Source organism: Phyllobates terribilis, unplaced genomic scaffold (genome assembly GCF_046119375.1).
Source record: "Phyllobates terribilis strain yellow unplaced genomic scaffold, ASM4611937v1 Scaffold_5__5_contigs__length_657084704, whole genome shotgun sequence".
NCBI classification, from domain to species: domain Eukaryota; kingdom Metazoa; phylum Chordata; class Amphibia; order Anura; family Dendrobatidae; genus Phyllobates; species Phyllobates terribilis.
The window spans coordinates 82649184-82664778 of record NW_027362765.1 but is presented as its reverse complement, the minus strand read 5'-3'; the positions used below and the strand labels follow the sequence as shown (position 1 = coordinate 82664778).

Genomic DNA, 15595 nt, shown 5'->3' with positions numbered 1-15595 from the left:
AGACTGCCATGTAGTGGCGGAATCATACTGCCAAATAATGATTACATATAAGCGCTATATAGTACTATATATTAGTGCTACGTGGGGAAGTCATGATGTCCCACACTACCAACATACTAATGTCGTAAAGTGTGAACCCAAGACTACCATACAGTGAACGCATAACAGGGCCAGATAATATTGCCATATATATCCATTCAATCTCTATGGGACTGATGGAAATATTGAAGCACTGTCCATGGCAGTCCTATAGAATGAATGGAGTGGAGGTTGAGAATATGCAACTTCGCTCCATTCAAGATGGGACTCTGCAGGCCCCAATAATTAGCCCTGTTTTAAATTATTCCCTATCCTATGGATTGGGGATAACTTATTATCTTTTTGAAAAACCCTTTAAGTAATAGCATTACACAAAACACACATAACATATCCATATACTGCACATATAATACAGCCATAGAGTGTGAACATAATAGTGCCATGCAGTGAACACGTAACAGGAAACAGATAATACTACCCTATAATACTTAGGTATTATAAAGTGAATACATAATACGGCTCACATAATATAGCCACAAAGGGAGAATATAGACATTAGCTAAATAAAACTGCTATACAGTGCTAAGGTGAACACATATCATTGCCAAAATATGCCGACTTAATACAGCCATAAAGGGTGAACATATAGTGAATACATAAAAGTGTATAAATAACAAAGCTATATATAGTGCACACTTAAAAAGGGTGATATAGTGATCACCTAAAATTTCCACACAGTAATAGAGCCATATTGTGTTAACATAAGATTTCCATCCAGTAAACACATATTATAATCCTGCCATATGGTGAAGGCATAAAAGTGCCACACACAGCCCATATAATTCAGCTATATAGTGTGAACATAAGAGTGCCATATAGTCAACACATAGCAGTGGCTAAATAAAACTGCTTACAGTGCAAAGGTAATCACACGGCATTAATACCCATAAAGTGGTCACATACCTGTGGCTAAATAAAATGGATCTATAGTGCGTACATAACAGGGCTAAATGGTGAAAACACAGAATTACCCCAAAAATGCCCATATAATGAAAACATAAAGTGTTAACATAAAAGTACCATGAACTAAAGATGAGCAAAAAGATGTCATCCTCCATGGCAGCCGGTAGTGTTCACTTCTGTAAGGCAATCTTCTGCCTGGTATCCTGGGCACCTCTGCCGCTTACTAGCCCCCTGTGACGTAATGAGAGTATTGCAGGTACAGAAGTGAACGCTGCCCTGGACCGACTGCCACAGAGGACCGAACTGGATGATAATCAAGGGCAAAACAAATATTTTTGCTCATCTCTGCCGTGAACATATAATAATGGCCAGATTATACTGCCACCGAAATTTACATAATATTGCTATATGGTTGTTTTGGGTTGTGGTTATGGATTAGACAAAAAAAAATCAGATATCACTGGAAACCTGGCAGCATCTCTTCTGTGACTAGAAAATTAAACTGGCTAGAAGTCAGCCGGTCTACAAGAAAACCAAATTCTCCCTTGTATTTCCTCACTAGCAAAGAGGAAAAATGGTTAGACTGAAAGTCTCCAGCCCATACCGGGGACATCATATGGCACAATGGAAATGCATTATTTCCATGCCATATCTGTAATAATCTGATGTCAACAACATCCACAGATATATCTGTGATCAGGGGACGTAACTGATTCTGTGGTTCTAAGCACCAGGAGTTTCGGTATGTTTAGGATGGTGAAAGTATGCTCATATATATGGCTGTCATATTATTTCACTAGGAGGTTCCTGTGTGAAAAAATGACATGAATTAATTACGGTATATCGAGCACCCATTTTTTCTTGCATACAATTAGCCATCGTCCTCTCATTAAACCAGGAACAGTGGTGAGGGGTGGTGAAAGGACCCTTTAAAATTGCTCATCCAGGAAAAATTCTTTCATCAGTCTAAGGAGAGACAAAATGAATTGTAGATATGTTCAAATTTCAGGGGTAACCCCTCTGAAGAAGCGCTCACAAACCCAATCCGTAAGATGTTTCTACATTTTATGCTTTTTATGTTTGTACTGCTTTTGCCTTGAGTGTTTGTCTTTTTGTTATTTCATCTTTTTGTAACTTTAAAAGCACTGTACTTTTTTTTCTTATATTAAATATAAAATTTAATACGATTGTTCCTTGCTGCTCTAAACGTACCCACAACTACAAAGAGGGAAAGTATAGCTGCTCTAAATGTACCCACAACCACGAAGAGAGAAAAGATAGCTTGGTTGTATCACCCTGTGTATGCCAGAGTGCAAGCAGGGTACTACTATGTTACCCACGGAAGGCGCGTGCTGACCTATCAAAACGGCGAGTGGTGGCAGTAGGAACTGTGGTGTGGGTATGTGAAGTGGCTCAGCTCATTGTCAGCCTATAGGTGAGTGGACGAGTGACTATGAGAAGTGGAGTCCCTCTTTACAGTGAAAACATAATACTTCAATTCTATATAGTTTTTTGGACATAAAAAGCAAATCTAGAACCTCCACAAAGAGAAAGAATGGAGCTTAGAGCAAAGTATGGTGACTTATAGCCTGAGAGCTAACATGAAGGAAGCAGCATTATGAATGCAGCTCTGGATGTTAAACTGAATCAGTATTTCAAAGGCCCCAGGATGAAGAATTCACGAGAAATTAGAGTCAGTCATTTACCGTCTTCTGTTGGTTGGAGACCACCCTGGACACTTCCCACCTGATAAAAGACAATGAGATCATTGTATGGAGCGCAGAAGACAATTCATTCTTACTTTACTAAACAGGTCTTCGTCTATGAGTGACAGCGCGTCCAGTGTGAATGAACGCTCCAAGGAAACCGGCTCATCATCAAGCATAAATTAAGCTTGAATATGCATCGTTATGCTAATTAAATCAACATGGTGCTTCTCATATGCCAGGGGCACAAACGAGAGGCTTCAAAACATGGAAAATGTTACTATGCTTTAAAAGGACTAAAAGAAATGTTATTTTGGGCTCTGAATTTTCGTATCTGGTTCTTCTTCAATTCTGATATCCCCCAAAAGTACTGAATAGTAGACGTCACCAAAAGCTTATTCTACATAGTATAACTTTTAAAGAATATATCCATCTCTGCAACATGTTTAGTAGAACAATTTGTGCAGCCACTGAGTACATACAGTACAGACCAAAAGTTTGAACACACCTTCTCATTTAAACATTTTTCTGTATTTTCATGACTATGAAAATTGTACATTCACATTGAAGGCATCAAAACTATGAATTAACACATGTGGAATTATATACTTAACAAAAAAGTGTGAAACAACTGAAAATATGTCTTATATTCTAGGTTCTTCAAAGTAGCCACCTTTTGCTTTGATGACTGCTTTGCACACTCTTGGCATTCTCTTGATGAGCTTCAAGAGGTAGTCACCGGAAATGGTCTTCCAACAATCTTGAAGGAGTTCCCAGAAATGCTTAGCATTTGTTGGCCCTTTTGCCTTCACTCTGCGGTCCAGCTCACCCCAAACCATCTCGATTGGGTTCAGGTCTGGTGACTGTAGAGGCCAGGTCATCTGGCGTAGCACCCCATCACTCTCCTTCTTGGTCAAATAGCCCTTACACAGCCTGGAGGTGTGCTTGGGGTCATTGTCCTGATGAAAAATAAATGATGGTCCAACTAAACGCAAACCGGATGGAATAGCATGCCACTGCAAGATGCTGTGGTAGCCATGCTCGTTCAGTATGCCTTCATTTTTGAATAAATCCCCAACAGTGTCACCAGCAAAGCACCCCCACACCATCACACCTCCTCCTCCATGCTTCACGGTGGGAACCAGGCATGTAGAGTCCATCCGTTCACCTTTTCTGCGTCGCACAAAGACGCGGTGGTTGGAACCAAAGATCTCAAATTTGGACTCATCACACCAAAGCACAGATTTCCAATGGTCTAATGTCCATTCCTTGTGTTCTTAAACCAAACAAGTCTCTTCTGCTTGTTGCCTCTCCTTAGCAGTGGTTTCCTAGCAGCTATTTCACCATGAAGGCCTGCTGCACAAAGTCTCCTCTTAACAGTTGTTATAGAGATGTGTCTGCTGCTAGAACTCTGTGTGGCATTGACCTGTGCTCTAATCTGAGCTGCTGTTAACCTGCGATTTCTGAGGCTGGTGACTCGGATAAACTTATCCTCAGAAGCAGAGGTGACTCTTGGTCTTCCTTTCCTGGAGCGGTCCTCATGTGAGCCAGTTTCTTTGTAGCGCTTGCTGGTTTTTGCAAGTGCACTTGGGGACACTTTCAAAGTTTGCCCAATTTTTCGGACTGACTGACCTTCATTTCTTAAAGTAATGATGGCCACTCGTTTTTCTTTACTTAGCTACTTTTTTTTGTCATAATACAAATTCTAACAGTCTTTTCAGTAGGACTATCAGCTGTGTATCCACCAGACTTCTGCACAACACAACTGATGGTCCCAACCCCATTTATAAGGCAAGAATTCCCACTTATTAAACCTGACAGGGCACACCTGTGAAGTGAAAACCATTTCCGGTGATTACCTCTTGAAGCTCATCAAGAGAATGCCAAGAGTGTGCAAAGCAGTCATCAAAGCAAAAGGTGGCTACTTTGAAGAACCTAGAATATAAGACATATTTTCAGTTGTTTCACACTTTTTTGTTAAGTATATAATTCCACATGTGTTAATTCATAGTTTTGATGCCTTCAGTGTGAATGTACAATTTTCCTAGTCATGAAAATGCAGAAAAATCTTTAAATGAGAAGGTGTGTTCAAACTTTTGGTCTGTACTGTACATCACATTACTTATCCTGTACTGATCCTGAGTTGCATCCTGTATTCTACTCCAGAGCTGCACTCACTATTCTGCTGGTGCAGTCACTGTGTACATACATTACATTACTTATCCTGTACTGATCCTGAGTTACATCCTGTATTATACTCCAGAGCTGCACTCACTATTCTGCTGGTGGAGTCACTGTGTACATACATCACATTACTTATCCTGTACTGATCCTGAGTTACATCCTGTATTCTACTCCAGAGCTGCACTCACTATTCTGCTGGTGCAGTCACTGTGTACATACATTACATTACATTACTTATCCTGTACTGATCCTGAGTTACATCCTGTATTATACCCCAGAGCTGCACTCACTATTCTGCTAGTGGAGTCACTGTGTACATACATTACATTACTTATCCTGTACTGATCCTGAGTTACATCCTGTATTATACCCCAGAGCTGCACTCACTATTCTGCTGGTGGAGTCACTGTGTACATACATTACATTACTTATCCTGTACTGATCCTGAGTTACATCCTGTATTATACTCCAGTGCAGCACTCACTATTCTGCTGGTGGAGTCACTGTGTACATACATTACATTACTTATCCTGTACTGATCCTGAATTACATCCTGTATTATACTCCAGAGCTGCACTCACTATACTGCTTGTGCAGTCACTGTGCACATTCATTACATTACTGATCCTGAGTTACATCCTGTATTATACTCCAGAGCTGCACTCACTATTCTACTGGAGCAATCACTGTGTACATACATTACATTACTTATCCTGTACTGATCCTGAGTTACATCCTGTATTATACTCCAGAGCTGCACTCACTATTCTGCTGGTGCAGTCACTATGTACATACATTACATTACTTATCCTGTACTGATCCTGAGTTACATCCTGTATTAAACTCCAGAGCTGCACTCACTATTCTGCTGGTGCAGTCACTTTGTACATACATTACATTACTTATCCTGTACTGATCCTGAGTTACATCCTGTATTATACTCCAGAGCTGCACTCACTATTCCGCTGGTGCAGTCACTGTGTACATACATTACATTACTTATCCTGTACTGATCCTGAGTTACATCCTCTGTTATACTCCAGAGCTGCACTCACTATTCTGCTGGTGCAGTCACTGTGTACATACATTACATTACTTATCCTGTACTGATCCTGAGTTACATCTTGTATTATACTCCAGAGCTGCACTCACTATTCTGCTGGTGCAGTCACTGTGTACATACATTACATTACTTATCCTGTACTGATCCTGAGTTACATCCTGTATTATACTCCAGAGCTGCACTCACTATTCTGCTGGTGCAGTCACTGTGTACATACATTACATTACTTATCCTGTACTGATCCTGAGTTACATCGTGTGTTATACTTCAGAGCTGCACTCACTATTCTGCTGGTGCAGTCACTGTGTACATACATTACATTACTTATCCTGTACTGATCCTGAGTTACATCCTGTATTATACTCCAGAGCTGCACTCACTATTCTGCTGATGCAGTCACTGTGTAGATACATTACATTACTTATCCTGTACTGATCCTGAGTTACATCCTGTATTATACACCAGAGCTGCACTCACTATTCTGCTGGTGCAGTCACTATGTACATACATTACATTACTTATCCTGTACTGATCCTGAGTTACATCCTGTATTATACTCCACAGCTGCACTCACTATTCTGCTGGTGCAGTCACTGTGTACATACATTACATTACTTATCCTGCACTGATCCTGAGTTACATCCTGTATTATACTCCAGAGCTGCACTCACTATTCTGCTGGTGCAGTCACTGTGTACATACATTACATTACTTATCCTGTACTGATCCTGAGTTACATCCTGTATTATACTCCAGAGCTGCACTCACTAGAAACCCCTTACCGGTAATGACATGAATAATATATAAACATCCAGAAGTTGCACATCAGACGCGTATAGCAATAAACAGTGATTTTCCTTTTTTGTTGCATTTCTTGGCTTGGATCCCACAAGGGCTGGAGACATGATTTATGCTGTTTTCCCTTTTTCCTGCTTTACAGAGGAAAATACTGGTATGAGAGATTTGTTTTCAGTACAGAATACAGAGGAAGCAGCTCCGCTATATACATCTGTGGCCACATCCATGTCATATTAGAGCTCAGAATTTGCACATCATGGGCATAAACCACCGCAGAGCGCTGGAGAAGCAGCTGCACAAGGGGTTAAGGAGTCTGACTCCTAAAGTGTCATAGATAAATCATGTGACTACTATCAGCCAACCAGATCAAAAGGGCAGCTTAATTTGCATATGACACACTTTGAATTTTGCAGTAGTGGTGGATGGTGCATGCAGACAGACCATGTGACACAAGTGGAGACAGGTCCCTTAAATTTACCATTTATGTATCATATACACAAAACAGCCTCATGTCCCATTACTGATGTGTGAATGAACTGAATACGGACCACAGTGCACTGACCGATAGCGGCTACTACATGATCAGAGCTCTCCTTTACTGAAACACTATGTGCTGCTGGGAGATAAGTAGTCATACTACTACTATTCCATGTGTGTCATTATCCTGTACCCCAAGTGGCAGTATCATTATCCTGTACCCCAAGTGTCAGCGTCATTATCCTGCACCCCAAGTGTCAGCGTCATTATCCTCCACCCCAAGTGTCAGCGTCATTATCCTGCACCCCAAGTGTCAGCGTCATTATCCTGCACCCCAAGTGTCAGCGTCATTATCCTCCACCCCAAGTGTCAGCGTCATTATCCTGTACCCCAAGTGTCAGCGTCATTATCCTGCACCCCAAGTGTCAGCGTCATTATCCTCCACCCCAAGTGTCAGTATCATTATCCTGTTCCCCAAGTGTCAGCGTCATTATCCTGCACCCCAAGTGTCAGCGTCATTATCCTGTACCCCAAGTGTCAGCGTCATTATCCTGTACCCCAAGTGTCAGCGTCATTATCCTGCACTCCAAGTGTCAGCGTCATTATCCTGTACCCCAAGTGTCAGTGTCATTATCCTGTGCCCCAAGTGTCAGTATCATTATCCTGTACCCCAAGTGTCAGTGTCATTATCCTGTGCCCCAAGTGTCAGTATCATTATCCTGCACTCCAAGTGTCAGCATCATTATCCTGTACCCCAAGTGTCAGTATCATTATCTTGTATCCCAAGTGTCAGTGTCATTATCCTGTTCCCAAAGTATCAGTATCATTATCCTGTTCCCCAAGTGTCATTGTCATTATCCTGTTCCCAAAGTATCAGTATCATTATCCTGTACCCCAAGTGTCAGTGTCATCATCCAGTACCCCAAGTATCAGCGTCATTATCCTGTACCCCAAGTATCAGCGTCATTATCCTGTACCCCAAGTGTCAGCGTCATTATCCTGTACCCCAAGTGTCAGTGTCATTATCCTGTACCCCAAGTATCAGCGTCATTATCCTGTACCCCAAGTGTCAGCGTCATTATCCTGTACCCCAAGTGTCAGTGTCATTATCCTGTTCCCCAAGTGTCAGTGTCATTATCCTGTACCCCAAGTATCAGCGTCATTGTCCTGTACCCCAAGTATCAGCGTCATTATCCTGTACCCCAAGTGTCAGCGTCATTATCCTGTACCCCAAGTGTCAGTGTCATCATCCAGTACCCCAAGTATCAGCGTCATTATCCTGTACCCCAAGTATCAGCGTCATTATCCTGTACCCCAAGTGTCAGCGTCATTATCCTGTACCCCAAGTGTCAGTGTCATTATCCTGTACCCCAAGTATCAGCGTCATTATCCTGTACCCCAAGTGTCAGCGTCATTATCCTGTACCCCAAGTGTCAGTGTCATTATCCTGTTCCCCAAGTGTCAGTGTCATTATCCTGTACCCCAAGTATCAGCGTCATTGTCCTGCACCCCAAGTGCCCACCGGTCATCCACGCTGTGCGCTAACAGAAGAACCCCAATCCATAAGAGAAATGAGTAATGCTCTGCAGTGTCGGTGGCCTCTGATTACGCACATGCAGGCGGCTGTAAACATATGTCCATGTTTTATTTGTGAGGAAGAACTTTCTGAGGGTAATTACTTCCAGGAGGAGCTGCACTCACGTTCACAGGACAGAAATGTTACAGGACTACTTACATACTTCTAACCTTTCCCCTGCTAAAAAAAAAAAATGTGGCATAGATTTACTCTCGTATTCCCCTGGCTCGTTAAGTGAATGCATTGCACAAATAATAATGCAAAATCTCCACGCGACTCGGTCTTACTACAGAAAACAAACATTCCTAAACACTATACATCCCGGCCCCGGCCCCAACCATAATAACCCCAGGGTAGCAATGTAAAACAGCAAGAGACCTGACCAGCTGCTGCATCTCGCTCATGTGATGGGATCAGCTGCAGTACCAGGCACTGCCACATGTATGAAGGAGGCGCTGTGTCTTAGTAAATATGGAAGGAGACTCGGTTCTTGTATGAGCACCAAATCTCCATCACTATACTGATTGTCTGAGGTCCTAAGGGTCAGATTCCCATACATTAGATATTGATGATCTTCTCTAAAATGAAACCCTTGAAAGGAACCTAGATTGGTTCTTAAAGTGCCACCACTACCTTTACTTTGTTAAGGAGCCCTCATATGCAATAGCAGAAGCAGAAATGATTGAGTAAAGCCTTTTAATCTGTATATGCAGCGTATGTAAGTGATCTTTCAGGAGTCAAAGAGGTGGAGTCATTTGGGAGAAAAGTCTTGGATAGGCATGTCCAAAATCTGCCCAATCTAGCATGATGGATGGCATGCACCATTGCCCTTTAATTTCAGCACATGAGCATTAATGCCATGTGTGGTTTCGACAGCTTCATCAGGGGAACTAGGAGTCAGTGGTGCACAGCGGCCAATGCTGTCAATCCATACTGGGCGGGGTTCTGGGTGTGGTCATCCTTGACTCTTCTCCTAAGTGGCTCCACCTCCTGGACTCAAGAAAGGTAAATCACAAGGGCACATGCAGATATTAAAATGCTTTCTTTAATGAATCCCACTCCTGTGATTACATATGAAGAAATGTACTAAAAAGGGAAATATATCAAATATATAGGTGGTGTGGGCAGGTAAGAGTCGAAATAAGACTCCATATTTTAGGTGCACAGAAACATATGTAACCTTCTATTATACTTTTGAGAAAACCATGCCCAAAACTGGGCATCATGAAAAAGTGTTCCCGGCCATTTGTGGAGGAAGGACTTAAATATTTCAAATTATGCATTGTAAACTTATGTTTTACAGATGTTTAGCTGACATTCTTGGCCTTGTCTCCATGTCATGACGGACTACCATCACTGCACCAATGTGAACTGTAACCAACACCGATTGCTTTTATGTATCAGACACATCTAAATATTTCTGGGATCACTTCTCAATACCAAAACCAAAACCCCAAGTATCAGTATCATTATCCTGTACCCCAAGTGTCAGTGTCATTATCCTCCACCCCAAGTGTCAGTGTCATTATCCTGTACCCCAAGTGTCAGTGTCATTATCCTCCACCCCAAGTGTCAGCATCATTATCCTGTACCCCAAGTGTCTGCGTCATTATCCTCCACCCCACGTGTCAGCGTCATTATCCTCCACCCCAAGTGTCAGTGTCATTATCCTCCACTCCAAGTGTCAGTGACATTATCCTCCACCCCAAGTGTCAGTGTCATTATCCTCCACTCCAAGTGTCAGTGACATTATCCTCCACCCCAAGTGTCAGTGGCATTATCCTCCACCCCAAGTGTCAGTGACATTATCCTCCACCCCAAGTGTCAGTGTCATTACCCTGTACCCCAAGTGTCAGTGGCATTATCCTCCACTCCAAGTGTCAGTGACATTATCCTCCACCCCAAGTGTCAGTGTCATTATCCTCCACTCCAAGTGTCAGTGACATTATCCTCCACCCCAAGTGTCAGTGACATTATCCTCCACCCCAAGTGTCAGTGTCATTATCCTCCACTCCAAGTGTCAGTGACATTATCCTCCACCCCAAGTGTCAGTGACATTATCCTCCACCCCAAGTGTCAGTGTCATTACCCTGTACCCCAAGTGTCAGTGTCATTATCCTGCACCCCAAGTGTCAGTGGCATTATCCTCCACACCAATTGTCAGTGACATTATCCTGTACCCCAAGTGTCAGTGTCATTATCCTCCACACCAAGTGTCAGTGACATTATCCTGCACCTCAAGTGTCAGTGTCATTATCCTGTATCCCAAGTGTCAGTATCATTATCTTGTACCCCAAGTGTCAGTGTCATTACCCTGTACCCCAAGTGTCAGTGTCATTATCCTCCACCCCAAGTGTCAGTGTTATTATCCTCCACCCCAAGTGCCAGTGACATTATCCTGCACCCCAAGTATCAGTGTAATTATTCTGTACCACGAGTCAGTGCCATTATACTGTACCCCGAATGTCAGTGTCATTATCCTGTACCCCAAGTGTCAGTGTCATCATCCTGTACCCCAAGTGTCAGTGTCATTGTCCTGTACCCCAAGTGTCAGTGTCATCATCCTGTACCCCAAGTGTCAGTGTCAATATCCTGCACCCCAAGTGTCAGGGTCATTATTTTGTGCCCCAAGTGTCAGTGTCATTATCCTGTGCCCCAAGTATCAGTGTCATTATCCTGTGCCCCAACTATCAGTGTCATCATCCTGTACCCCAAGTGTCAGCGTCATTATCCTGTACCCCAAGTGTCAGTGTCATTATCCTGTACCCCAAGTGTCAGCGTCATCATCCTGTACCCCAAGTGTCAGTGCCATTATCCTGCACCCCAAGAGTCATTGTATTGAGTTTCACAACCTATAGACCCCAGTTATCAGGCAGGGCATACGTCCTGTGCCCCCCAGTTGTAATGCTGCTTCCATTAGGTGCATTTATAGGTAATGTACATAGTATAATAGGCACTGGCCGTAGTGGATTGTCTTGTCCGGCTTTACTATGGGTATATAGGTATATGTTACAGCTGTGCGTAGTGGAGGCAGCCATATTGTGCCGGGTGGTATCCAGGCCTGGTGAATTTGGTGAGGACACAGTCGCAGTGTCAGTGGTTATGGCTGCCCTCTGTCCCAGCACACAGAGATCATCAGGAGCAGAGACATTTAGAGCTGGAGGTCACCATAACCGGTCATTACATAACCAGAAGATGCAGGCTACATACAGAACAGGTCCGCTCCCTCGCCATCATTACACACCCTTTCCTCACCAGTGACCCACAAACACTAATACGACATAGTATAATGAACAATGGCATAGTATGGTGACCCAACCCACAAGGTGCAGCGCTCCCTGCAGGACACACCATGTACTGAGCACAGACAGCAGCAGGTTCACTGCCTGATAAGATCCAGAGGGAGGAAAGCGGCGGAGGGGGAAAGATGGGAGAGACCAAGAGTATGTGACCTGCAGGAGGGAGCAATATACCATATATACCGCCCTAGATGTATACACAATGCACCGACACAGGAAAGTCTGCAAAATCTGCAATATAACAAGCTGTATACACGCCCAGCTATATACCCAGAGACTGCAAACACTATATACAGGGAGGGTCTGTGCATCCACACATGATAGAAAGGAATCAGTGATAGATGGATAGATAATAGATAGATAGATAGATAGATAGATAGATAGATAGATAGGAGGATAGATAGATAGATAGTGAGATAGATAGATAGATAGATAGATAGATAGATAGATAGATAGGAGTATAGATAGATAGATAGATAGATAGATATGGGATAGATAGATAGATAGATAGATAGATAGATATGGGATAAATATGAGATAGATAGATATATATGACACAGATAGAATGGATAGATATGAGATATAGAAAGATAAACACAAATATATGAGATAGATACTTATGATAGATATAAAAGATAAATATAAGATACATATATAACAGATGGATAAAGATAGATGATAGATAGATAAGGTGACAGCTGTATTGTACAGCAGGCTTGCACACATGCAGAGATGATCATGCCCGTATGATGGGATGTAACCTATAGGGCTGCAGGATGATGGGTCCTCCCAGTCAGCAGTGCAGGGGTTAAGTGGCAGGGAGGCTGCCCAAGCACCATCATCAGGGATGGATTGAAGGGTGGATGGATGGATGGGTGGGTGTCACAGCCATAAGGTCGGCCTGTAAGGTGACAGCTCAGGGTGGGGGTCTTACCTGCCCACTGTCTGGTTGGCCAGCTGCCTCATCCGGTTGAATTGCTTCTTCATCCTCGCAGTATACAGATACACAGATAAATAGTTAGGAAACTACAGACACAGATTGGTTGCAGTTTTCCGTATATTGGATGCAGAAAATAAATAAATAAATAGACCCTCCCCCCAGTGTCAGCAGCACATTACATGCCCCCTGTTATAGGGGGGCTGCAGCACACAGCATCCTCCAGTGCACAGGGGGTGCCAGGGGGCACAGTACATCCATGGGTGGTGCTGTAGGTGTCCAGGAGAGAGGGGTGCAGCCCTGTAGCCCCCTCCTTGTCTGCTGTGATATTTATTGCATGCTCCAAGCAGTGCCAGGTCCTCCCCCTCTCTGCGCTCATCAGCTCTGCTCTCACTGTCTCAGCAGCAGCTATGGCACTGCAGCCGGACGGCAGGAGAAGAGTGCGCATGCGCGGGGGAGGGGGCTGCAGGGCAGGCCGGGAATTGTAGTCCTTCCTGTGTTCAATGCAAGGTGGCAATTTAGTTGCAAATGATGTGAGGGAGGAACGCAGAGGAAATACATGATACATCTATACTTCAGCTGTCTGCCTGTATCACTCTCATATCTGGCTACAAACAAAAAGTGCTGCTGTATTCTTTTGTTTCTATCATTTACAGCACTGTACAAAAGTTTTAGACAGGTGTGCAAAAAATGCTGCAAAGTAATAAGCTTTCAAAAATAGAAGGGTTAATAGTTTATTTCTCTGAATAGCAAAATTCAAAATGAATGAATAAAAGAGAAATCTGAATCCCATCAATATTTGGTGCGGGCCCTTTCTTTTCATCACTTCTTCTTGGGACTTGTAGACTTGTACTTGGACACAGTTTTTGAAAGAACTTGGCAGGAAGTTGTTCCAAACATCTTGGAGAACTGACCACAGATCTTCTGTGGATGTCACTTGTGCAGATCCTTGTGTCTCTTCATGTGATCCCAGACAGACCGGATGATGTGAGATCAGGGCTCTACGGGACCGGATCATCACTTCCATGACTCTTCATTCCTACTGACATTGGCTGGATGTTTGTGGTCGTTGTTCTGTTGCCGAATAAATTTGGAGCCAATCAGATGCCTTCCTGATGGTATTACACAATGGATAAGTATCTGTCTGTATTTCTCAGCATGCTCTTAGTTTATCACCTGTGTTATTTCCCTGGTAAACGAAAAATGTGAAGTTGGCCTTCATGACACACAGCCAGGGCCGGCTCCAGGTTTTTGTGGGCCCTGGGTGAAAGAGTCTCCTCCGCTCACGGGTCCCATAGCGCGCTGGGGTGCCCGACAGCGAGCGGGCCCCGGCACTTGCCCGGGTGCTGACACCGGGCCTGCCACAACTCCTCCATCTTATAGTCAGGACTAGTCAGCAGTAAGACGTTCTCCAGCACGGCCCTTTTATTCTTAAGAATAAATTATTTATCCTTTCCTCTTTCATGTTTTCATCTATTATTGAAGGAACACTCAGCTCAGCACACGGGGTTAATTTTCACTGAAAGATGCAGAATATGTTGTCAACTCCAAAAATGGCCCAGTGGGTATCAAGAAGTTATAATGGAACAAGACTCAACCACGTCCTGGACGCTTCACTGGTAACATGAAGGCTATTATATTTTTAGCTTTGCTTCTGAGGAGGTTCATCTAAACTTAACCTGTGTGATACTGTAGGTCGATTGGTGCATCAAAGCCCTTCCTGTGTACGGAGCTGGTATACAGTATATACACTGACAAGCAAAAGGGTAACAATGTTTTGAACTTTTGACTTTCAGGCTCCTTATCTCTACATCCACTACTGCTTCCAACATGAGACTACCATCATTTTATAGACAATCATCTTGACTATCTCATAAATAAATTTGACTTGCAGCTATTTAGCATATGATTAGTTATGCAGATTCTTGTCATGTCACTGCATTGTTACTGTTTTGCTCCTAGTGGTGGATAAATCTTTTTCTTCTTGCATACTACAAATTACAACCTGTTCTCACATTCCCTCATAGCTCAGTATGTTATTAGGATGATTCCCAAGGGAAAGGTCACTGCTTTGAATCGAGGAGCAGCCATGAAGACGATTTCCCAAGAAAAGAGAAACAGCTTCATCCAGCTCATCGATAGCAGTCTCTCGGCCAAGAACATTGTCAAATTGCATCATGTGAGTGCCATGACAGCTGGAAGCAGGGCCGGCTCCAGGTTTTTGTGGGCCCCGGGCGAAAGAATCTCAGTGAGCCCCTTTAACACATACCACGATTCATGATGCACAGATACCGCAGAGAAATATATATATAATACAATGCCGAAGATTTCACTTCTTACATTACATGAGGGATATCTATTGTAAATTCTACAATAACTCAGAAACCGGCAAATCCTCGCAGTGCACAATGTGTGACCTGGGGGGATTCAAAAGATTTCATTTTAGACTTGAGAGTATAGTCCTCCATACAGTATAATGTGACCCACATAGTCCTCCATACAGTATAATGGGCCCCACATAGTCCTCCATACAGTATAATGGGCCTCACATAG

The 15595-nt window shown here is 43.1% G+C and overlaps 1 protein-coding gene across 10 annotated transcripts in view; it reads right to left on the bottom strand.

The window, feature by feature from the left end:
- ARHGAP44 (Rho GTPase activating protein 44) overlaps positions 1–13488 on the bottom strand; it is a 134398-nt gene extending 120910 nt beyond the window's left edge. For 9 of the 10 annotated variants that reach the window (XM_073682439.1, XM_073682446.1, XM_073682449.1 and 6 more), the window contains exon 1: positions 13040–13488. In XM_073682439.1, coding sequence (XP_073538540.1) covers positions 13040–13092 — 53 coding nt within the window. In that variant the 5' untranslated portion in view covers positions 13093–13488. Of the gene's footprint in view, positions 1–2708; positions 2743–13039 lie in introns of those variants that run through there. The other variant, XM_073682448.1, reaches the window with a different exon arrangement.
- Between the last annotated feature and the right edge of the window lie 2107 nt (positions 13489–15595).